Raw genomic sequence first — 24,999 nt, 5'->3', positions numbered from 1 at the left:
GAAAAGCAGTAGAGATTTGACTCCTGTTTTCAGAGTGGACTTTTTTCACCTCGCCTTTTGGCTCTGTGTACTTGAGTATGACCTCATAGCAGTGGTAAGGCATAGAGGAAAAAGGCTATGCAACTCATGATGGATGGGCATGAAGAAGCAGAAAGAGTGAGGAAAGCACTGGACCAGGCGTAATCCTCAAAGTCTTGCTAACAGTGACCTGTTTATTCCAGTTGAGTCCTACTTTCCAAAGTTTCCACCACCTCCCAAACAACATCGCTAATGGGAAGCAAACATTCAATGTGTAGATTTATTTCTGAAATTTCGTATTCAAACTGCAACAGTGGTGATGAGGATGGTATTGATAACAAATGGGTGGCCATGATGATGGGATGGCTATTGTTCTTCTACTGAGAACTTACTTTGCCTGCCTGACCCTCCACAGTCTTAGCAACCTGATAATGCTAATTCTATCCCTAGCACTCATTTCTGTCTCTGGCTTTGCGTGGTATAAAGAGCTGGAATCCAGCTCAGATCTGTTCGAGTTCTCTATTCTGAATCCTTTGGGCTTGTCTCTTGTCTCATCTGATGTGTTCCTTGTCTGTCTCAAGTTTTGGGCTCAACCCAGAACTCAAAAAATAATATGAGAGACTTCTCTTGAGAATTAAAACCACCTAGTCTCCAAAGAAAGCCTTCCTCTTCCCTCTTCCATATTTTCTCATATGTCCACTAACAGGGATGTTCCCTCCCGATCCACGCTGTGCCAGCTCAGCCAAATCCCATTCACCATCTGAGACACTAAAGGCCTTGACTTGAGGAAATTTGGAAGTGTGACCCTCAGCTCGAACTTAGCTTTCTCCTTTACATGATTCCTAACACCCACAGTCTGATTTGAATATCATGTTCTTATTAATATATTCAGTGAGGTTTTTAACTATTTCTGGTCCTGTCTCAAAGCATTGCCTACATATCAGTCAAAAAATGGAACAGGTCACCCATGTTGGCCTCTTGTTTATCTATTAATCATCTGGCAAATAAACCACTCAGTATCCTGCCCACCTCGGTAATATTTGTGATGTAATTTGTTTGGATGCCCAAATGTCACCAGCGTTGATTGTAAGAGCGGAAAAAAAAAATGTACTTGCTTAGCACAGCAAGCTCTAGGCCAAAATGTAAGCATGAAATCTCTGGTTTATTTTTGTAATAATGTTTACAGCTGTTTAATGACCCTGAGAAGGTTCAGTAGTCTGGTGTTCTGTATTTCAGAACTGGGGTGCATGATGCTCAGAACAACCTTAGTTAAACAGTGAAACGTCGACAATGGGGAAAATTGTATTTAATAAGCCATTGTGTTTTAGGTGAATTGTTTAATTATTGCTTAACTTATGGAGAAGAAGGCAAGGTGGGTTACAGGATAATGCTAGGGTCTTTTGACTTTGGGGGAGATGGATGTCTCCAGATGCAGGCTATGAGTTCCTTTTGAATACTCAGTTCTTTTGGACCCTCCCATTCCATTAATGGAAACAAATCCCAACTGTGCATGGCAACCCAGGTGTGGGAGTCCTACAAGGTGTCCAAGGTAACACCGTTAGCCACTTTGATAAAATAGAGAATATTTAATTGTGCTTGGCTAGACAACAATATTTAATTTTTAAAAAACATCTACTTGAAACAGTTATTCTGAAAGTCATTTTATTTCCAGCCATTCTTTGTCATAGTATAAGGATAAAACTCTGTCCTGTATCTTACTGGCAAGATCTGTATTTTTGAGACAATTCATGAGGTTTTCCCCTTTCCCCTCAACGCTTGCAAATTGGAACCGTGGTTTTTGGTTTTATTTTTGTTTTTTTTTTTTGTTTTTGTTTGTAAAACTTACTTAAACTCATGGCTGCCAGCATTTCTGGTGTCCTGATAGTTTTAAATTTCATTTTGAGGGAAAGATATAATTAGGTCCTCTTGAAAGAGTTAAGTGAGCGCTTTTGTCATTGATATCACAGGAAATAGTTTTGAACGGAGTAATGCAAAGATGAAAATAACCATCAGCTCAATTGAAGGCAGCTGAGTGGGCCCTGGTACCTGCAGCGAGGGGGTGGTGAGAAGGCATTCAGATTGTCTGGACCCAGTGGGAGGTGTTACCAGCGGACACTCCCTTCCTTGTGGATGGTGGGATTGCAGAACTCAAGGAGAAAACATGGTTTTCTGAAGCCTTCCCTAGACCCCTGTTTGTCTTCAGAGGGAGAGTCCAGACTTTCCAAACCATGGTGAGAAATGTTGGAGTGGCTGAAACTCACATGCCAGCCCGACTCTTCATCAGTATCCACCATGATATTGAATGCCATGGGTGTACCTTACCATGACCCAGCACAGGGCAGGACCAGGGAGAATATTAGCATAGTCTCCATGGCCTCTAACTGCCATCTCCAACGAGGGCAGGTGTCTGCCTTTGGTAGATTTGGGTAATTATGTACTCACTGTTCCCTTCCATCAGTCAACCTGTGCTTAGTGATTCACATCTTCATATGCTCAGGGATGGAGCCAAAATGTAGGCCAAGAGCAAGCTATTCTCAATACTGAACAGTTATTTTGTTTGTGTGTATGGTTGTGGTACTAGGGATGGAGGGCCTTATGCGTTGGAGGCAAGCATTCTACCTCTTGAGCTATACTGTTCATTGGTTTACTTCCTTTGTTGTACCCATGTGAAATTGTTGGCTGTAGTACTCTGAGGGTCAGGCTGCTTGCTCAGTTGCCTGAAGGCCTGGATCATGACGCTGCCTGTCCCCTGTTGGCCTGTGACTTCTTGATGTGGGCTCGCAACTCATACTGAGCTCCTAGCCAGGCTCCTAGTAGAAGAAGGAGTGAAGCCACGGGCTAAAGTGTTCTCTGGAAAGTTAATGTCGAAGTTCACAATTGTGTGTGGAAGTGCACCATTGCCCTGTTTGACAGGGGACATAGGGTGGGGGACAGGACACAGTCAGAGAGTTGCTGTATGGCCTGTGAGGGAGCAGTGTGTTCCCCACAGGAAGGCATTCTCTGTGCATCCGTTCCCTGGAAGGCTGGGGAAATGAGTAGTAGTAAGAACAGTAGAACCCTCACAGGCAGCCCACCTCCTCCAGTCCTTGTGAGTGCCTACAGCAGCAGCTGGATCCAATCCTTTAATAGTAGGATAAATGACCCTTAGTTTCCCACGGTATGCATTTATGCGAGTTGCTGGAGTGCCACCATTGAGGGATCCCTGCCTGACTCTCAACAGTCATACTTGATGTGTGTGCTTGGCTACATGACTGCACATGAGTGTACACACACACACACACACACACACACACACACACACACACACAGAATCTCTCCCTAATCTTGAACATAGTCCTTACAGATACTTTCCCATCCCTTCCCTGGGATGGTCCTTGGCACACGAGGCAGGTATATTAGAAGGTTTATGACCAATACTTGCTGAATGACTGAGGTGAGGCCTAAATGAATTGTGGATTGCTAAGTATGGAAAAGTTGGGGCTGGCCCAGGTTTTCTGAGTCCCAGGCCGGGCCTGAGGCCAGCTTGTCCTGCCTCGGCTGCTTTGGCCCGGGGACAGAACATCAATTATCTCATACTCTTTCCAAGAACTCACATCCCCCTTCTTAGGCAGTGGCTCGGAATGGCACTCGGCAGCAGCCTGGGCCTACCTGCTCACGGAAAGCTGAGGCTTTAGAGACATGCTCTGACACAGTGCTACAAGGCAGTGGTGCTATCTACCCAGGTATAATGCAGGCTTACCTCAGGGCCCTGGTTCCTAGGAGCATCTTCTAGGTACCGGCTGGTCCTTCTGTGGTGGTTAGGTCCTTTAGGGAGTGTCATTATCTGTCTCTTACTGCCCAGAGTAGGGATAGAAAAGATGGCTAAGGATTGGGATGATCCCTCTTGGCATCTAGAGAAAGAAACATGGCAACGAGGTCATCTTCTCTGATGGTTTTAGACCTGCAGCTTCTGAACTATAATTGTTCTCGAACTCATGAAAAGCTGAGACTGAAATGAAGGTGAGTCTCCTTGGAGGCCTAGCTGCTCCTCTAACTTGTGATTCTGGTGTCTGTCCCTGCTCATCCATTTGTTGGATGAGCCAATTGGGTCTTAGGGTTTGCTGCACGGCAGGCATCTGCCTTCAGAGAAGAAGCCCATGCATAAACTCAAGGACATGTTGGCCTATTCAGGAGGACTCCAATAAAGGGAATTAGAAGATGAAACACAAAATAGTTGATGACCAACCACCATCACGGTGGGTGGAAAGGACCCAGTGAGCTCAGACAGACCTGCCTCAAGAAGTCAACTCTGAAGAACTGGGAAGCACATTTTAGAATGTAATCTCCCCTCCTCCATTGCAACATCAGTCATGGTATGAGGAAAAGTGGTGCTGATTTCAACCAGCAATGGCAACAACAGTGAATGTTATCTTCTGAGCAGATTAAAGGCATTCCATACTCAAGGCAAACTTCAGGACTCCCATATTGAGCTGCTGGTTGGTGAAGGTGGACGTGGCCTCCAACGTAACCCTCCTAGTCCAGCCTGACTGTAGCCTTGTGGCTTACATACCCAACCTCCTCCTCTGTCTTGCTGAACTGGCACCTATCCTCAAACAACCCGAAAATAGGCTCACATCTCCCGAGCTGGCCAACTGGACAGCCCTTGGAAGTAGGCCAGTCATGCTGGCATTGATCTCTACAAACTTCGTAAGAGCTATGGGTGAAAGTCTGTGTTCTAGCATGTGCTTCCCAGGGCATGATTCACATTCGCTCAAGAGAGGAGCCAGCATGGCTTGATGTGGCTGAAAGGTGCACAGGGGCCCCAGACTAGGCCCTGGAGGCCACTCATGCCTGTAGTTGCTACCTTCTGGGCAAGTCCCTCTCTGATCACCAGTGGATGCCATGACTCCCTGCAGCCTGACAGTCATACCTATCAGTATATCATCAGTGAGTAATAGAGACTGATGCACAGTGAGAATTCAGTAGGTTGGTTGAGTCAAATCTAGAATATCCATGACAACCTTGCTCCTGACCAGTCTTCAAAAGGGAAGATGACAAACTGGATGTTGTTTTTAACTGCAGGTGACCATGCCCCTCTGAGAGGATGTGTGAGCATGGGCAGAGTTGACCATGCCATCATTCAAGGGCTACACTGGACTGAAGTCCCTCTCCCTCCTATAACTGATCTCCCACTTCATTACTCTTGCTAAGACCCATGCTGCTACTCTCATACTGGTGACCCCTATGTCACACACTGTCTAGTCTATCTGGAAGGCAGCCCAGCAAACAGCAGATGCCACTGCTAAATGTACTTGCCCACAGTTGATAGCTCTGGCCCTACAAGTCCCCCAGGCGAAGTTTCTTGGTCCCACGGTTTTGGCTAGGGTTAAACACAGGGTCTCTGGGCCTTCTAGCTGGCCAATACATTGAAAGACTGGGCTCTAAAGAGATGCACACAAATCCATTCTAAAAGCAGGAAATGAACCTGGATCCTTCAGGGGAAGGCATGTTTGAAAACAGAAGGGCTCCAGGCATGGGCTCATTGCTTTCCAGGCTAAGCACCCTGCAGGCTCTGATGTGGAGGAGAGCCTGCCCTCTGACCCACCTAGAACCGTCTGGTGTTTGCTGTTCTGCACAGGCTGTGGAGGGGGCAGAGGGGACTATTAAAGACAATTACGCAGACTAGCTTTGAGTGTTTGTGTTTAACAAACAGCTTTGAGTTCTAATTTTCTGCAAAACACATACTGCAGGTACAATTTGTACTCATTACTGTATATTGGGAAAGTTATTAAAAACACTCAAACTTGGTTGAGACTTCCTATGGCATCATCCCTGGATTTTAATTGGTTTTTATCTAGTTCTGCAAAAGATCTCTTTAAGGCCAATCAAAGTCCCTGGCTCGACTGTCTTGCCAGCCAAAAGACAGGGAGGAACCATTATATTGTATAAGTCTACCTCCATCCAAACACCAACAGCCTGGAAAGTCCACCAAGAGTCCATCAGGAGACCAGGTATAGGATGGACATGATTACCAGATGACAAAAAAAAAAAAAATCAGTGTTTCATAACTAAGGGTTAAATTTTAATCTCTGAGGTTTGCAAAGCTGCTACTAGCAGTCTCCTTAAAATTTAATATACCTCGTTAATGCTTCCTTGCAAACACTGAAGGATTTTTATGATTATAATCATGTGTTACAGCACCTAGTACTGTTTCTAAGCAGCATACTAATCAGCTTAATGAGATATTACTGCACTTTTTGTTGACTAAAGCAAAATCTCTTTTATTGTTCTAAAGCCTGTCCTTTACTTTATTTTTTCCCCAAAACATTATCTTGTTTTATTATGTACCAGTAAATATCATGGTATTGGCTCTGGTTTTTTTTTTTTTCTTTTCCTTTGGCCAAATCATAAAATGATCTCTTTCATCTTAGACTATTGAGTGTACTAAATATAGTAGACAGAAAAGAAAGTGCCCTGTTGGTCTTTCAGTGAAAGCCACTCTGCTTTAAGGCAAACTTTGGACTGAACCAACAGGTAGAGGAACTTTGTGAAGGGAAAAGAGAATTCGTGGAACACGCAGAGCCTTGGTATGTTATTAGGTGTTGAAAATAGTAAAATATTAATAATTGAAATGTGAATGAATAATTGCAGTCTGTAAACAGAAAAAACAAGGAAGACGGTCCATTTTCAAAACAAATTGGAGGACACTGCCATATTGCATAATTGGCATTTAATAATTTATCTTTTTATTATTGTTTTTGACTATAATTCCTTAGCATTACTATGGGTAGGTAAGTCATGAAATGCAAACGTCCGCCCCTCCCCCACCTAACCCAACTGATGCTATTGCTTGTTCCAGCCACTGTACCTGGCACAAAACTAAACTCTGCTTTTATTTCTAGGGATGGAAGAAGCGAGTCTGTGCCTTGGAGTGTCCTCGACGGCACCGGAAGCTGAGCCTCATCTGAGCGGCCCAGTCCTCAATGGCCAGTATGCCATGAGCCAGAAGTTGCACCAGATCACTTCCCAGCTCAGCCATGCCTTTCCTGAGTTGCACCCGCGGCCCAACCCAGAGGAGAAGACACCTGCGGTCCTTGAGGAGAAGGCCCACGTGCCCATGAGCGGACAGTCCATGGGCAGCCAAATGGCACTGCTGGCCAACCAGCTGGGCCGTGATGTAGACAACAGCCTCAATGGGCGTGTGGATCTGCAGCAGTTCCTCAATGGGCAGAACCTAGGAATCATGTCTCAGATGAGTGACATTGAGGATGATGCCCGAAAGAACCGGAAGTATCCATGTCCCCTGTGTGGCAAGCGTTTCCGGTTCAATAGCATCCTCTCCCTGCACATGCGCACTCACACCGGTGAGAAGCCATTCAAGTGCCCCTACTGCGACCACCGCGCGGCCCAAAAAGGAAACCTCAAGATCCACCTGCGGACCCACAAGCTGGGCAACTTGGGGAAGGGGCGCGGGCGGGTACGTGAGGAGAACCGTCTGTTGCACGAGCTGGAGGAGAGGGCCATCCTGCGGGACAAGCAAATGAAGGGCAGCCTGCTGCAGCCGAGGTCTGATCTCAAGCCCTTGGCACATGCCCAGCAGGCCCCGTTGGCCACCTGCAACTTGGCCTTGCCTCCCAACCATAGCGTGCCCGATGTAGCCCACCCGGCACCTTCCCCCAAGCCGGCCAATTTGCAGGAGGATTCAGTGACCCCGGCTGCGGGCTTCAGATGCACCTTTTGCAAAGGCAAATTCAAGAAGCGAGAAGAGCTGGATCGCCACATCCGCATTTTGCATAAGCCCTACAAGTGCACACTGTGTGACTTCGCCGCCTCCCAGGAGGAGGAACTCATCAGTCACGTGGAGAAGGCCCATATCACTGCGGAGTCTGCCCAGGGCCAGGGCCCCAATGGTGGGGGAGAGCAGTCAGCAAATGAGTTCCGCTGTGAGGTATGTGGCCAGGTGTTCAGCCAGGCCTGGTTCCTGAAGGGCCACATGCGCAAGCACAAAGACTCTTTTGAGCACTGCTGCCAGATCTGCGGGCGGCGCTTCAAAGAGCCTTGGTTCCTGAAGAATCACATGAAGGTCCACCTCAACAAGCTATCAGTGAAGAACAAATCCCCCACTGAGCCTGAGGTGGCGGTGCCCATGGGTGGCCTGTCCCAGGAGGCCCATGCCAACCTGTACTCTAGGTACCTCTCCTGCCTGCAGAGTGGCTTTATGGCCCCAGACAAAGCCAGCCTGAATGAGCCCTCTCAGCTCTATGGCAAGGGGGAGCTCCCGGCCAAGGAGAAGGAGGTTCTGGGAAAGCTACTATCTCCCATTTCCAGTATGGCTCACAGTGTCCCCGAGGGGGACAAGCACTCCCTCCTGGGCTGCCTCAACCTCGTGCCACCACTGAAATCCAGCTGCATCGAGCGGTTGCAGGCAGCTGCCAAAGCTGCAGAAATGGACCCTGTGAATAGCTATCAGGCCTGGCAGCTCATGGCCAGGGGCATGGCCATGGAACACGGCTTCTTATCTAAAGAGCATCAGCTCACGCGCAACCACGAAGACCCTTTGGCAAACACCGGAGTTCTGTTTGATAAGGAGAAGCGGGAGTACATGTTAGTGGGAGCAGATGGCTCCAAGCAGAAAATGCCTGCTGATTTGGTTCACAGCACTAAAGTGGGCAATCAGAGAGACCTGCCAAATAAGCTCGACCCTCTAGAAGGCAGTCGGGAATTTTTGTCACATGGGCTCAACCAGACGCTAGACTACAACCTGCAGGGTCCTGGGAACATGAAAGAGAAACCCACTGAGTGCCCGGATTGTGGACGGGTTTTCCGAACCTACCACCAGGTGGTCGTGCATTCTCGAGTCCACAAGCGGGACCGCAAGAGCGACGAGGACGCTCTGCACGTGGGTGTGGGCCTGGAGGAGAGGCGAGGCTCAGGCAGCGACCAGGAGTCCCAGTCAGTGAGCCGCTCCACCACACCTGGCTCCTCTAATGTGACTGAGGAGAGTGGAGCCGGAGGTGGCCTGTCGCAGACCGGAAGCGCCCAAGAGGATAGTCCACACCCCTCTTCACCATCTTCCTCAGGTAGGTTGGCAAGAGGAAAGGGGATTAGTAGAAGGACCCTGCCTCCTGCCCTAAACTGCTTGGTTCTCTGCACACTGACCTCAGGTACTGCGGTTAGTGTAGCTGGACCAAAAAATGTGGCAGACTGGAAGCTAGACGGTGTCTGTTTACTTCAGGGTGATGCCCTACTCCAAAGACAGTGCTGTCCTTTCGACCTTGAACCATGGCTATCAGCAAAAGGCAGCTGAACCTCATTCCCCGTGGTAAGGAGGGTAGCATGCTTTTTGATGGGCTCAATTTGCCCTTCCCCGCCGCTGTTCAGTTCCATTTATAGTCTAGCCTGCTTCTTAGCTTTGTCTTTGGAACCCAGGAGCTGATGTTTGGCTCCAGACGTGGAGGGTAACCATTCCTAACTAACCCTGTAACTGTTTCCATACAAACCTTTCTTTTGAAAGTTCTCTCCCAGCCTTCCTTCTCTACATCCTGTCCCATTCTGAAATTCCAGCCTGGCCCACCTGCCCGGAAAGCCACAGCACTTTTCCTCTGATTGTTTTAGCCAAGCACACACAGGTTTGAAAACACAGATGTATGCCTGCACGCCTTCCACTGCGCCCCGCCGCGTTTCACGGGCGATACAGTTCTAGGGTCTAAAATAGCAAAGCAGAAAAATCTGTCATCAAAAATGTCTATGAAATGCTGAAGCATCCTAGCCCTGTTTCGGGGGGAGGGGGAGAAAAGAAATGGAAGGAAGAAAAAAATAAATATACTAGTCTAAGATGTCTAAATTAAAATCGCTACCTAAGAGCAGGTAAGAGGTTGCCTTCATCTGTATTTCCAAAGTCCCTTTACTAATGGATAGTAAATTGAAAGTTATATCTCCAGCCCTTTATAAAGAAAGCACCTTGCTAATACTGTAATCATTCTACTGCCTAACAACAGAGGAAATCATGCCATAACAAATACCCTGTTACTAATGGCAACATTGATTTCTGCAATCAGCCATTAAGTCTGGAAAATGAAAGACAGTTTGAGGCACCTCGAGGCATCGCGTTGCCCACTGTTAAAGATGTGGCAGTGTGTTGCTAAGGGTCATTTTTTAAAAGTTCTCTCTCTCTCTCTCTCTCTCTCTCTCTCTCTCTCTCTCTCTCTCTCTCTCTCGTGTGTGTGTGTGTGTGTGTGTGTGTGTGTGTGTGCGCGCGCGCGCGCGTGCGCCTATGTGTTCTGTTATTTGGCTGTTATTTCTGTGGTAGAGGCGATTCACTGCTGTAGTTACTAACTAGATGCCATTACATTTTGTTGATGTTCTCTCACTTCAGCTGCAATTTCTTCTAGAACAAAATTAGTACTAGAATAAAGTGTGTGTGTGTGCGCGCGTGTGTATGTGTGCGTGTGCTCACTCACAAGTGTGTGTGTGCTGGCTTATTACAAGCCAGTATAGAATTGTTAATACACATAAATCTGAACTACACATTCCAGAGATTCCGATAGCACTTAATGCTGCTGCTTAAATACCCATGAAACACACTGTCTGCTCGTGGAGTCCTGGACTCGTTGGCGATTTATGACTGACGAGATACTTCGTGAGAGTCTAACAAGGATGTGAGGACCACAGGAGGATGAGGTCACACTGCATGGAGGGGGCCTTGTCTGTGAGGGAAGTTGCGAAGCTGTCTGGCCTATCTGTCACTGGAGGGCAGCTCTGTCAAGATGGGTCCCCACGTGTGGGTTGGTGAGCTCCAGGCATCTCTCCCCTCTCTCCAGGGACTCTTTCCAACCTCTTGGAGAGGGGCGTCTTGCACTGTTGTGTACTCCACTGTTGCGTCAGGGGCAGAGATCAGGAAGCAGACTGGATTCCCTAAGTTTCTGGAGCAACACTGACAGAATCCATTCCCTCTACCAGACCTGCTGAAGCAAGAGGGCCTTAGCATAAAATCGAATACCAAATGTTCGGCTCTATTAAGGACCTGTTTACTATGTTTTTATCACCTTCTGGCCAAGTGATAGCCAGCTGCTTGCTGCTTCCCCATCTCCAAAAACTCTATTGGAAGAAAAAGCAAACCCCAGACTTAATTATATATTGTTAAGAGAAGCAACCTTGGTCAAAAGCAAATCATACTTGGGCTGGCATTAGCTCTCCACTTTATTTTCCTTGGTGAAGGATTTTACAGTGAATACTGATTCTTTCATTTGGGGTTTGACTTCTTTGTTTTTCTTCATATTCAAATCAGACCCTTTCATAATCTTCCGTGTAAGTGGGGAAATGGATGGCGTGCCCACTCTGCTGCTCAAATCAGCTGTGTGTCTGCGGACATTCAGGTCTGGCTGGGATTTAGGATTCTCCACCGAATCTGGTCCATTTTTCCCTCTGTCTAACAAGTGTGACTCGTGTAAAGTGCGCTTCAAAGACGAATTTAAATAAAACTCTTGACACAATGGTATTTTTATTGTTACCTGTTAGAAACCTGCAAGGTGAAGGGGAGGGGGAAATTTAAGCCCTTAAGTAAAGAAAAAAAAGTACTTATTAAGGCTTCTATTAAGAAATAACTGCAAAACACGGCCTTACAAATTTCTCAGAGTGCATAACAATGTCACAAAACTTCATTTGCATGGCTTGATTCTTTTTTTTGTTGAAAACTGGGTCAGTAGGGCCTGAGAAACTATTTTTTCAGATCTTAACCAATGAATTCTTCTTTATAAATCGCTGCTCTTAACATGATAGTAGTTTTGAATTCATCATAAAAAAAAAAAACCTTTTTAGCAGAGCCTCTTAGAATAGATCTCTAGAAGAAGGCTTACAATGAGTGGCAGAGACGTCCTTTGTTATCTGATGTAATTCTTTGCAAAGGAGGATTGGGAACCGAGTGGCTGTTTAAAAATGTCTTGCTTAGACCGAGACGAAGAAGGGGTCAAGTTTGCAATCAAACAGTTATTGCCGAGATGGGCGACTGTCACTGGCTAGGCTAATGTGGGATGCAGCTGTTTGTTATGTGAGCAAAAGAATGTTTGAATCAGTGAACATGTGAAAATGATTCCAGTGAACCAGAAAATGTGTTTGTTCTTTTGCCTCTCAAACTGCTGGGAACCGAGCGTAAGATCAACCGCGAGAACCAGGACCTCTGACAGGCAGAGGGGTCATATTTTCTAACAGGAAAGCAAGCGGCAGGACTTGCCACACAGATCAGCCACACACACCCCCATCTCCCTTTGTTGTTTTTGTTTGTTTGTTTGTTGTTTGATTCATTTATTATTTCACACCATAGTCCATGTCCTTTGCTTCTGTGTGCAATGCAAAGTGAAACTATTTGGAGAGTGTCAGCTTATAAATTTTACTCTTTTATGACATTTAAAAAGCAGGGCCACTGTTGTGATGCCTCCTGGTTCTCTGGCTTGCCTGCAAAGGCTCTGATGACATTAATCTCCGCATCTTTCCCTAAAACCTCCTCTCAAGCCACCGCTGTATCCTAGCTTCTGCTCTGAGTCAGAAAACAACTGAAGTTCTGTTTCTTCAGATTTTGCTTTGGAAATCATGCTTAGTATAATTAAAACTTAATGTACTAAGAAACGATACTGTTCATTATATCCAACAGGGCAGTTACCTTCTGAATCCCCCATCATTTTGGAGAGGGGATAATTGAAGTGTTGATGGTGGGAAGGGGGTAATTGAATGCATTGACCCTCCGTTCATTAAATAAAGTCAGCAAAGTTGCATGATCAATGGAAGCCAGGGAGGGAGAGATACAAAGATGGAAATATCGTTAACCCCTACTTCTTCTGCTCTAGCATTTTGAGTTGGACAAGGATTATTTGATCAGCTGGGCTAAAAGCCTTGGGGGTCGGTCTGCTTTTGTTGCTAGAATGCATTCCTGAGATGTTGGGTCTCCATCCCGCCTAGACCCATTGACCACTGCATCAAAGGCCTTTATCCACACCTCCGTGCAATACATTGGTGATAGTGATATGATAGATTTCTTCCTTTCCCACCTTCTTCTCTCTTGTGATTCACCTCCCTGCCTCCATTCAAGATAACCACTGCCTATTCCACACAAACAAATCCAAGCACTCAAAAGATGTTTTTAAAAACAAAAAGGAAAGAAAAAACTCAGTCTGAGGATTAAGGTCTCCCTCCCCTTTTCTTTCTTTTCTTTTTAAAAAAATTTTCCTTTTTTTCTTTTTCTTTTTTTCTTTTTTCTTTTTTTCTTTTTTTTTCTTTTTTTTTTTTTTGCTTGTGCATTCCAATTGTTCTTAAAATATTTGGCAATGTCAATTAGTAACTGAGCAGAGTTAGCTGATGAACACAATTTTCCAGTAGACTGAGCACCCTATTGTTGCCGAGCGAACAGCAGATTTCTGAGGTCATTATCATTCGCTGGTTGCTTGGCCCAGCTGCTTCCTGCTGCAAAAGCCAAACTTTATACTGGAGCTCGGGGATGGCTGCAGCAACAGGGGGCTGGGAGGGGGAGAGCTGAGCTGGCTGCAGAGCCAGGGCCAGTCATTAGCAGCAGAGGAAACAGAAAGCAAAAGTTGAGAGGCCATTCCAGGAAAACCGCGAGGGGATCAGGCTCTGCCACCTTTGTCACCACGTTCTACCTCCAGGAGGGGAGCTGAAGGATGCCCCCCCAAGGCATGGCGGCAACTGACCTCTTGGAGGTCCCAACTTTGGGGGAACAATTGTTCCATTTATAAACTGCCTTAAGAATGTTTAGCCCATGGGAGAGCATGGGTGCCACTCCCTCATAGATAGATGAGACACTTTCGTTTTCCATTTTAAAAAGTCATTTGTAGATGCCTTTAGAAACTTGAAGATGAATAAGCTCAGGGATGGCAGGCAGGAAGCAGTGCTGCGTCATTTTGCAAAGGGACCTTTGAACGGGAGGTAGGATGAAATTCCCTGAATAATAAAATTTCATACGAGGGGCTCACTCCTATGCCTGTCAGCTTTTTCTTTTCTTCCATCCTGACTCCGGACCCCCACCCCAACCCCAGATACATGGAGTTGAAAAGCTGCACTATTTTTTTTTTAAAGCTCAGCTGTTAAAGCTGTACACCATATGCAGCCCTTCCGTCCCCGCCGTGGGAGCGTGTGCAGGCGGCCACTGTGTTTGTGGAGATTTACGGAGGCCCAGCCTTGTGTGTGCCGAAGCAGTGCCCAGGCAGACGCTGGCCAAGGTCCTTCCTCCAAAGTTGATGATTTGGCGGCCTCCTGCCTGGATGGATACACTGGCTGAGACTCCTGGGGAATGTCAGAGAGGCCAAGAGTCAGAGGCCTGGGCATCCTCCCTCAGCCTTTAGCTCTTCATGGTCCTGAGGTGGTACACTTACCTGGAGCAGCTTATGATGTCAGCTGACAGTCACTCACTGGCTGTCACTTCATCTCCTTTCTCCCACGGGAGCCCAATGCTTCCCAGTACTTCTTTTTGGAATCAGCTTCCCATTCCAAGGTGGATTCTCATCGCTTTGTGTTTAGCAGCAACTATTTGCAAACAATATGGTGACACTCAGGGACTTCTGTTGTCACACTTGGCCCCCTCGAATGGGGACTGTAAGCCCTGCTTCCTTTGAGGCTGCATGCTGGCTGTCCCTTAGCAACCCAGCCAGAGAAAAATGCCCTTAGTTCTAACAGTCTTCCCATCGGAAGTATGGCAGAAGAGATTCTGGAGGCCTTCAGCCTCCCCTATACTCTTTACAGTTTGTGGACACCACTTAGGGCACAGCTGATTAGATTCTAGGCCTATGCTTGCTGGAAGCCCAGCCAATGTTCAGATGATGGGCTCAGTTTACCAGTATGCAGACTGGGCACCCTGTGGTGATCCCCTTTTTTTCCCCCCTGATGTGCTCCAGTCCATGGATCCGTGAGACACCCAAGGTGCTCCACGGTGCTCACCCAATTGAGCAATCAATGGTCACAAGTAAAACACGGACGAGCAAAGGGCAAGCGACAGTGGAGCAAAGGATTAAACGGTCAGTTTGGAAAAGCGTGTGAAGTGTGTGGGCTCCCATTAGCTTGAATGGGAGTTTCCAGTTCCCATCCCGGCTGCCTGCCACCCCCTTTAGGTATTCTGGGGCTAGAATTAGCAATTTGCTTCATAAACGGACACAGTTAAGTTTGTCCAGACACAGGCATAGAAGAGTTGCCTTTTACCCATTCCCGGTTGTCTTTAGGTCGGTAGGAAATTCCACCCTCCAGGTTGACTTTACCTGTGCTGAGCTGGTGCAGCATCTGTGTACAGGGTCCTTGGGGGGTCCTCCTGCTCACCCCACCCCCGTCTTCATCAGGTAGCCTATCTTTTGAATCCCTTCTTTGGGTTGCTTTGCACCTTGCGTATAAGAAGTACATTTTTCTGGAAAGGAAGGCTGGAATGTACCTTAATTTACCCCTTGGAGGCCCAAATTTCATGTGACCTTTGGGAAGCTTGGGAGCAAGGCTAAATTTTGAGTCCTCAGTTTTACTATGGAATACTCCACCAATTCCAGACTCTAGACTCCCCAGGATACTTGGGGATCTCTAGATGAAAAATGTAGAATCCATTGAGAACTCAACTTTTTTTTTTGTGGGGGTAGGTGGGTGGAGGGGAGGGAGACGGAGTTTCTCTGTGTAGCCCTGACTGTCCTGGAACCAGCTCTGTAGAATAGGCTAGACTCGAACTCAGAGACACCTGCTTCCACCTACCGAGTGATGAGATTAAAGTCATGTGCCAACACCACCTGGCTAGAACTCAACATTCTTGGCGCCACTTTGTAAGAGCAGTGTGGAGTCATGTGGCCCGTGAAGTCAGAGAAGTGTTTTCACTGTGGAGCTATATGTATGTGTTGAGGGTAAGGGTTTGAAATAATCCTAGAGATGGACTGTCAGATCTGGGCACTCACCTAACTAATGGTGACAGCACTGAAACTTGTGCCATCTGTAAACCTGGGGTCTCCTGGTCACCCTCCCAGGGCCTCACCACCCGTGTGGGTATCCAACAGGCATTTCCCATCCTTGTTGACATGCTAACCATGGCCTGGAAGGAAAATGGCTGGCAGTGACTAGAAAGTACACAGAAGAGCCCTCCAAGATGAATGGATTGAGGAGGGTGGGTAGGCAGGTGGTGGAGGCTTTGATCTCCCCAGGAATGATCATGGCTGCAGCTGAGAGGAGCTGAGGGTCTCCCTTGCCTTTTTCTGGCAGGATGGGATGGTGGCAACATTTACTTAAGCTGTGGAGTCTGGCACAGCCGCATCTAGGCGCCATCTGGAAGGCCCTTCTCAGAAAGCCACAGACCCTCCCCGCGGAGCTCAGAGGAGCAGCACTTGGGTAGAATCGGGGGATTTTTTTTCCTTGGGCATATCTTGAGCATCCAAGCACCTGAGTAGGCTGAGGCCCCTCCTCTGGGACTCGCATAGCTAAAGTGCAGGCTTTCCCTCTGCACTGCCCTGGTTAATTCTAGAGGCAGATCAGGCTTAGGTTGGCTTTGTCAGGGGGCCACTTACTGTCCCCGCTGCCTCTCCACTTGTTTATTTGATGTTGTATGTTACTTCTTGCCTTTGCTCAATTGTTCTAGCTAAGTATAGAGACACCTTGGAAAAACAAGGCCCATTAATGTAGTGGAATGATGCCTTTCTTTAAATTCCCTGGGGAGGCAGGATCTAGAATTCAGTGGCTAGGCTCATGACAAATAGGGTCAAAGTATACAGAATTGATACCACTCTTTACCTGATTTGCATCTTCAAAGGAAACACCAGTGTTCTAAAGCAATGAGTGTCTAAACTTTGTCTGTAGCTTACCTAGTGGGTGGCTGGGGCTTCACCAGGAGCTGTGCTGAAATCAAGGGGAGCTGTCTGGGTGCAATTCAGCTGGCTTCTGTTTGCATGTTCCTTACCAAGAGAAAGTGAGGGTTTAGCTTCTTATGGGGCCCTTGGGGCTCTTGTGTGACATGTGACATGTGTCTGAGAGAAGTGAGAGACACAGCACAAGCTGACTCTTTGGCTCTGCTGCCCACCACTACCCGTGGCAGGGGTGGGGCAGGTGGGAGGGGCTTCTCCCTGAAGATGAAGAGCGCTGGAGAGCAGAGTGTTCTCTCCAGTGAGCGTCTAAGGAAGTGTGACATGGGTGGCCTTAGTTATAGTACCTTGTCACATGCTTCCAAGGATCTGGGCCATTTTTCACAATCCTTGTGAGGCAGTTCATCTGTCTGAGAAATCCTGCTTCCTTGCGACGGGTCTAGGACAGTCCATGGAGGAAAGCATTCAGTCTCATAGAGGTGTCTCATACAAGTGGAATCCTGGTTAACACTCCACCCATTTCTTTCCTCCTGTCCAGACTCAGGTTCAAAGCCATCAGATGCATGAGGAAGCAGGGCCCCATCACAGTGTTACCCTTATTAAAGCGGCATGTAGGCAGGGTGTTGGCACTCTAAGCTCCGTGGCCCTTGAGTGTGGTGTGCCGCTTCCCTCTGCTTCCCCCGTCATCCTGAGAGGCACTTTGGAGCTTTTCCAACTTGCCCATTGGTGGGTGAGCTCAGTATCAAAGTGGACAGTGGTCGCTCTCCTTGAAGAACAAGTCAGATATAGTGTTTTCTTTATCAGTAAAAATATTTAAGATTTTGATAAAGCTGCTTTGTCTTGTTTGTTTGTTTATTATCCATAATGGTGGAAATGATCTTCCAGCTGGACCATGTTGTGATGCCATAATCCCAGGTGAGGGAGGAGTCTTGGCCTGGTTTGTGCCATTCGAAGCCAGGTCTGAACCCTCTGAAATGGCCTTGCTCTGGAGTGAGGGAGGCCGCTGCCCTAGGCTGCTCTTCCACCCATTCGTTCACTTATAGAGCATGTGCCCGTGTTCAGTCATTAATTCATCTGTTTACTTAGGGGAGGATGAAGCACTAAGTAGGTTCTGGATGCTGAGCAATATATATTGGGGATGCAAAGGTGAGGAAAGAGGGAGCAATTTTAGCCCACAGAGGTTCACACACAGTCTAGGATCTGTCAAGTGATGTGGATCGAGGTGGACATCTGGAAGACAGGTGTCATTGCTCCAGTACTTTCCTGCTGTCCTGTTCGTACCCTTATGTCCTAAAGGGTTAAGGAGTTACCTAAATAACTATTTATTTTAATAGGCCAAGCTGGTCTTGAACGCTCCATCCTCCTGCCTCACCTCCTGAGTGCTGGGATTATAGGTGTGCATCTCCTCATCTGGCTGCCAGTAACTTACAGAGCAGAGAGGAATAGCTCGTTCCCTTTGTAGAGCCTAACCAGTCTTGGTGATGCCAGTAGCAGGCAGAAATGAAATATTAGTTACCTCTGTCCTTATTCTCATGGCATATCCAACAGAAGCAACTTAAGGGGAGAGAGTCTTATTTACTCTCTTGCCGGGTTCAGAAGATACAGAGCATCATAGCAGGGAAGGTATGGTGGCTGAAGTGACTTGGTCCTTGGCTAAGGAAGGTCCTTGGCTATGCTGGCTTCTCACATAATACTGAACATGTGGGGGTTCTGGCCAGAAGTGGGACTGGACAGAAACATTTAAGGCTCTCCTCTAGCATAGTCTTTACCAACAAGACTTCAGTTCTTAAAGGTTCCACAACCTCCCAGAACTCCATCACTGCTTGGGTACCAAGCTGGAGGGACATTCCACATTGAAATCACAACACACTGACTTGCCCCTAGCTGTGGTCCTTTCTCCTTGGCCATAAAGCACATTCACAGGAAGGTACTGGAAGAGAGTCTGGTTTCCGAGGAAGCCTCTTGAAAGGTAGGGAGTGGAAAGTAGGAGAAGCACAGGTCTCAGAGGAGCTGGCCACCTTGGCAGGGCTGCCTGACATGGTTTTCTTGAGTGAGCATCACAGAAAGGCCAGTGTGTCTACACATGGGACAGAGAGGAGGCTCTGAAACTTGTCTCTTAGTCTCTGTCCACACTGTCATTTTCGCCACTGACTCATGAACGGAGCAATTGGCAGACTGTGCACTACCTGCGAACCTGTCACTGGGATCCATGACTTCATACTGGGATGTATGCTTGCTGGCACTAGCTTTGTCCATTTGACTCACACTGACCTTTCTTTACCTAGAAACTGTGCACACCTGATCACAGGGACTCGGGTGAGTTCTGGGCCAGATGGTGTGGCCTGTATAACACCACTATGGCAGGCCAGCAGAAGGCATTGTTGTAGTGGATGATGTTGTCCTTCTCTGGGGGCAGGAACTACACAAGGACTCATAGGTGACCTGTGCAAACAGACACTATCTGCAGTTTCTGTTCCTTGGTGCTTTTTCTTCACAAGAAATGCAACATCACAGGCCTGACTGGAGTCAGAGTCAAATACACTGTTTTTCTTTTTCCTCCTCCTCCTCTTCCTCCTCCTTTTTCTTCTTTCTCTTCTTGTTTTTCTTCCTCTTCCTCCTCCTCCTTTTTCTTCTTGTTCATCTTCCTCCTCTTCCTCCTCCTCTTCTTCCTCTTCTTCTTTTCTCTTCTTCTTCTTCTTCTTCTTCTTCTTCTTCTTCTTCTTCTTCTTCTTCTTCTCCTTCTCCTTCCTCTTCTTCCTCCTCTTCCTCCTCTTCCTCCTCTTCCTCCTCTTCCTCCTCTTCCTCCTCTTCCTCCTCTTCCTCCTCTTCCTCTTCTTCCTCTTCTTCCTCTTCTTCCTCTTCTTCCTCTTCTTTTTCTTCTTCTAACATTTAAGAACCATTTTGGGATAGCCAGATGGTTCAGTGGGTAAAGGTGCTTGCAGCCAAGCATGCAAGCATTAGTTTTGTTTCTAGAACCCACATGGTAGAAGGAGAGAACCGATCCTTGCAAGTTGTCCTCTGATCTCTGTATATTCACAGAGGTTCACGCACACACACACACAAGAAACTGGATTTGGTAGCATATGCTTTTAACCCCAGCTTTCAGCAAAGCCAGCCTGGTTTACATAACAAATTCCTGTCCCCGAAACAATAATACAACAACAAAGGAAAAGAAAAGACAGTAGTTCACAGCAGAAGCTCACAGTTCACCTTGAAACTAGCCCTGGTCCTAGTTCCAGCCATGTTGCTGGGCCGCTAGAACAGCACTCTTCCTGCTTCTGTGCCTCAGCTTTGTGGACTTCACTTTGGAGTTGGGTTGGGTAGTGGTGAGGAGTGAGATCCCTTCCAGTGTTCATGTTCTCAGGTCTCCATCTTCTTCCACTGCTTCTTTCCCTCCACAGTACCATTGGAATGATTTGGACATGAACGGACCCACCATATCCTGTGTGTGTGTGAGTGGGGGCGGGTGGGGGGGAGTTGCCAGCTGGTAGGTTGTGAGTGATTGGATTCTGAAGGCTCTGATGTTTAACCCTCTGTGGATTCTTATCACACTGGGATTGGTGAGAGGTGTGTCAAGAATTCTTTCCCTGGGTAAATGTAAATAGTGTCTCCCTGCTCCTTATACGGTCCAGGTGACAAACCAAAGTGCAATTCTACCTAAGTTCACCCTGGAGAACTGTGTGTTTGTCTGGCTTCATTTCCAGAGCATGAAGGAGGAGTCACTCACAGAAGCATGGGTGACACCAAAGCAGTCCCACTGGAAAGTCTTTGCTTGGTATTAAAGATGGCTTCCCCATAGTCATGCAGAGGTAGAGACCCTCTGCAATTAACTTTCCTTGATCTGTTTTCTGTAGTACCTCCTGAGGCCCTGAGGTCAAAGGCACATAGTACAGAATCATATACAAAAGGCTGGGAGGGGTGACTGGAAACTCAAGCGAGGGCTCAATGACCCTCCAACACGGTCTGTCTTTAAGGGAGTGCCACAGTCCCATATGTTTGATGGGCTTTTCAAGCAGGCACAGCTGATGTGATAGAAGTGACAGCTATTGCTAGGAGGAACCTTTTCTACAGCAAGAAGTGGCATAGGTAAGAGGTAGAGCCTGATTTCATGAAGGTTATTAGAGGTGTGTCCTGGCAGTTACCTCTTGCTAGGGCTTCTTCCTGCATATCCCCTTTCTCTGACGTCTGGCTTCTGTGATGTAAACCATAGTTTCCTACCATGCTCTCTAAAGAAACAATTCCTCACTTTGGTTATTTATGTCAGGTGGTCATCATGAAGGAAAGTCTGTTCCCATCCCAGAAGTCACCATGGCCATAGTGTAACTCCACAGGGCTCATCTTCTGTTGGGCTCAGTAGAGGACCAGGTTTTCATGTCTCAAGTCTCAGTTTTCAAGTGTTATAGATCTGAAGTTTGTTTTTATTTATTTTGGGGTGTATGTGTGGAGAAGTTGAGACAGAGTCTTGCCATGTAACCCAAGTTGACCTATAGCTTGAACCTCCTGAGTGCTGGGATTACAGCTGTGTGCCACCACATCTGGGTTCTTCGCATTGATGTTTGTGTCTGAACCCCATTAGGTCATATTTGCTTGGTGAGCAGGGGGTTGAGTAGATCCCTTCTGTCTCCTTTCCTGTCAGATCCTCTCCATCTCCCTGTCCTCCAGCATACCTGGAGGTAGAGCTCTACAGCTGCAGAGGCCCCATTTCAACCTTTGTGGCTGTAGGATGTTCTTGAATGGGAGCCCTATCTCACTGGCTCTGAGGAGTTCTCTGACCCAGCAAGGGCTCCCCAGCTCCTTAGCTCCTTGTGTTCCTTGTCAACACAGGCATGATGGTGGCACTTGTCTGTCCATGCACAGCATAGACTGATCATAAGAAAGCATTTCCTTGAATGGAGTCTTGTGATTGCCATGAAATAGAGATTCATTCAGCTGATGGATCATTGTGATTTACACAGCACCAGAAGACTGGCCTTGCTGATTGAAGCTCACTGGATCTGGTTGACATTAGCCTGTGATGCTGGGTAAATAGTGGTTCTGGTTAAGACAAAGTGGAGTTAGCATCTGCAGTGGTCCTTAGGCACTGCCCCCCTCTCCTAACAACAAACAGGCTGCCAGAACTCAAACTTTATACCCATGTACTGCTTATCAGAAGAATGCTCATTTCTAGGGGCCTAGTAGCATCTTTTAAGATGATTACTTTAAAAAGTAAGTGTATATGTATGTCTGTGTTGGGGTAATGAATATTAGTACAGTGCCTATAGAGGCCAGAGGAAGGCACTGGAGATGGCCACAGAATACGTTGTTTGTAGCCAGTTTGTGGGACCCATTGGGTGGTTGAGGTTGAGATCTTTCAAGCAAAGGGTGAGGCCTGATGGCTTTCCTCCTCTCCATGTGAAAACAGTGTATGATCCCAGATGCTCATCTGCCTTAGGTGAAAGGTCATGCAGGGATACTGCTTTAAGCTCAAGAGGAGCCCAAGTGTGTGACCCGGGGGAGGTGGCCTGCTTTTGAGGAAGCTTTTGTCCACATTAGGGCAAGTAGTGTCCCATAGCCTGGAGCTGGGGGGTGAGGCTGTGTATAGATGGAGGCTCTGGGAGGTTGAACTGCATCACAGAGCTGTGGGGTGGCAGAGCTTCTCACAAGGCTGTGTCGCTCAGCAGAAGGCAGAAGCAGCTCCGCTTGAGATTCCCGGTAGAGCAGGCGGCAGGGAGACTGGAGGATGCCGCTTCCCTTGAGTGCTTCTATGGGGTTGTCTCCTGTCTTCTGAGAATGAAGTAAAGAGAGAAGGTGGCTGGTGTGGGCTCTGCTCAGTCCCTGCTGTCTGGGAGCCAGTTTTAAGCTCCACACTTAGACTTGAAGCCATTCCCCAAACCCCCAACCCAGCTGAAGGCTACACGCTCAGTGTGTTTCTCATGGCTCAATCCAGGGATAGAGAAAGGGGGTACAGCCCCTCCAAGGCTACAGGACCATGACCCAGCGGACTTCTGGTTGTCTACCTGGTGAGAGGTTACAAAAGCCTCAATTTCCCCGTGGCGTCCAATGCTAGGGTCCCTTGTTGGAATCCTTTACATACCCTTTGTGTCAGTGTGTGGGTGGTGAGAGACAGTGAGTGACTCAAAGAGAGGATAATGCTCACATCAGCCCTGTCTGGAAGTCAGCTCTCTGCTGCTCCAGTCCTTTCTGAAGAAGGGAACCCCACTGGCAGGTAGATGGGAAGAGAAAGGAGGAAGCTCTAATCCTCCTAGTGGGGTCAACCCCATCCTCTGAGGTGTAAATTAGGAGGGCTGGCTCATCTGGGAATGCTTCCAGACGAGGGGCCGGAGCCTTTTGTTGTCTTGCTAGCCTCCTGGCATTGTGGGCTGAACCAAGCAACCATTTCACATTGGCAGCACTAACCTAGAACGCTCTGGGCTGTCCCTGGCCTTCACCTTCTCCATGTTACTATCAGGTCGAGAGTCAGGGCTCTTCTTCTGGGGTGAGAGTGGATTTAGTGTGGTGGGTTTGGTAAGATGATGAACTTATTCCTTCTCTGTGAGTGTGTGTGTGCGCGTGGGCATGTGTGTGTGTGTGCGCATGTGTGTGCATGCGCGTGCATGTGTGTGTGCATGTGCATGTGTGTGTGTGCATGTGCGTGTGCGTGCGTGCGTGCGTGCGTGCGTGCGTGTGTGTGTGTGTGTGTGTATTGATTGGGCTGAGTATACGTTTTGAGGTAGTACAATGATACATATATGTAGGTTGGCTTAACTTCTTTGAGAGTACACCAGGGTCCCTGTACTTGTGTTGAGTGTTTAAGTGTGTGTTGGGGTTATATGTCTCGGGAGGAAAGGTACATGTGTAAGGAAGGCTCACACACTGGTGTGTACTGTAAATATTACTGTGGCTCTGTGACTGTCGTGGTGTGTGTTAGGAGTGTGAATGTGTTAGCCTGATTCATGGAGTAAGAACCATGTTTGTTTATACATGGTGTTCATATAAAGGGTGTATGTGTTGATATGGTATGTGGCTGTTTGTTGGCACAGGTGTATGTTGTAGGCTGGGTTGGGTGACTGCGTTGGTATGTAATTGTGCTTCATACAGACATGCTTATTGGAGTATGTGGATCTGCCCCTGTGTGCCCGTCTGACGTGTAGGTCCCATGATGGTTTCTTATTAGGAAGGTAGGCTTGGCATTTTAATGAACTCCATCAATCCTTTCTTTAAGGAAGGATAAGTCTGCACCAGGCTCTGTCACTTTTCAGATGGTCACCATGGCAGGATGAGGTCCTCACTGTCCCAGACAGGAGAAACACACAAATACCGAAGCCTTACCTCCAGAGCCATGCCCTGTGCCCATCTGAGACCTGCAGAGACTCCTTTGCACCTGGAGACACCATGCACGCTCAGCTGAGGGCATAGTATCCCCCCATTGCTATCTGATGGTGCCAGGTTCCACACAGAGACTCCATGTATTGTGTATAGGGGCTTCTCCCTCCATTGTTGGCTCATCTTCAGGCTGATGTGGCTCTGGGATTCTAGTTGGCACATACAGGAAGCCCTGCTTTCTGGCGTCTCACCACCAGGTTCTCTGTGGACTCAAGGTCTCTCGGTAAAAGTTTGGACCTGAGGTTCCCAAGACCTCAGCCAGCCATGTATAAGTTGGTTTGTTCTCAACAGTATGGTATATAAGCCATGCTGGCTGACTCTATAGAGAAGAACATTTGCTCAACACAAAGCAGGATTCGATGCCCCCACTTCCCTCTAGGTAGCAATACATGGAGTCTCTGTGTGGAACCTGACACCATCAGATAGCAATGGGGGGATACTATGCCCTCAGCTGAGTGTGCATGGTGTCTCCAGGTACATAGGAGTCTCTGCAGGTCTCAGATGGGCACAGGGCATGGCTCTGGAGGTAAGGCTTCTGTATTTGTGTGTTTCTCCTGTCTGGGACAGTGATGACCTCATCTTGCCATGGTGACCATCTCTCCAGGAGCTTCTGCAGAACACTAAAGGTTTTCTCCCCTCCCTCATTGTTCTGAGAGGTCATGGTGAGAGTACCAGCCTTACAAACCAGTCCTTGTTAGAAGCCAGGGTGGTGCTCACCAGCTGCTGTTCTGCATCCCTGCATCCCTGCATCCCTGCATCCCTGCATCCCTGCATCCCTGCATCCCTGCATCCCTGCATCCCTGCATCCCTGCATCCCTGCATC

General features: G+C 47.6%; 1 protein-coding gene across 4 annotated transcripts in view; it reads left to right on the top strand.

Moving 5' to 3' along the window:
* The window catches only part of Znf536 (zinc finger protein 536), a 457,839-nt gene that overhangs the window by 196,615 nt on the left and 236,225 nt on the right, over nucleotides 1-24,999 (top strand). For all 4 annotated transcript variants that reach the window (XM_029479861.1, XM_029479862.1, XM_029479863.1 and 1 more), the window contains exon 4: nucleotides 6,900-9,077. In XM_029479861.1, coding sequence (XP_029335721.1) covers nucleotides 6,902-9,077 — 2,176 coding nt within the window. In that variant the 5' untranslated portion in view covers nucleotides 6,900-6,901. The remainder of the gene's footprint in view (nucleotides 1-6,899; nucleotides 9,078-24,999) is intronic.

The sequence above is a fragment of the Mus caroli genome, chromosome 7 (genome assembly GCF_900094665.2).
Source record: "Mus caroli chromosome 7, CAROLI_EIJ_v1.1, whole genome shotgun sequence".
Classification (NCBI taxonomy): Eukaryota; Metazoa; Chordata; class Mammalia; order Rodentia; family Muridae; genus Mus; species Mus caroli.
Note: the sequence above shows the minus strand (reverse complement) of the source record. Positions and strands in the feature narration are given on the sequence as shown.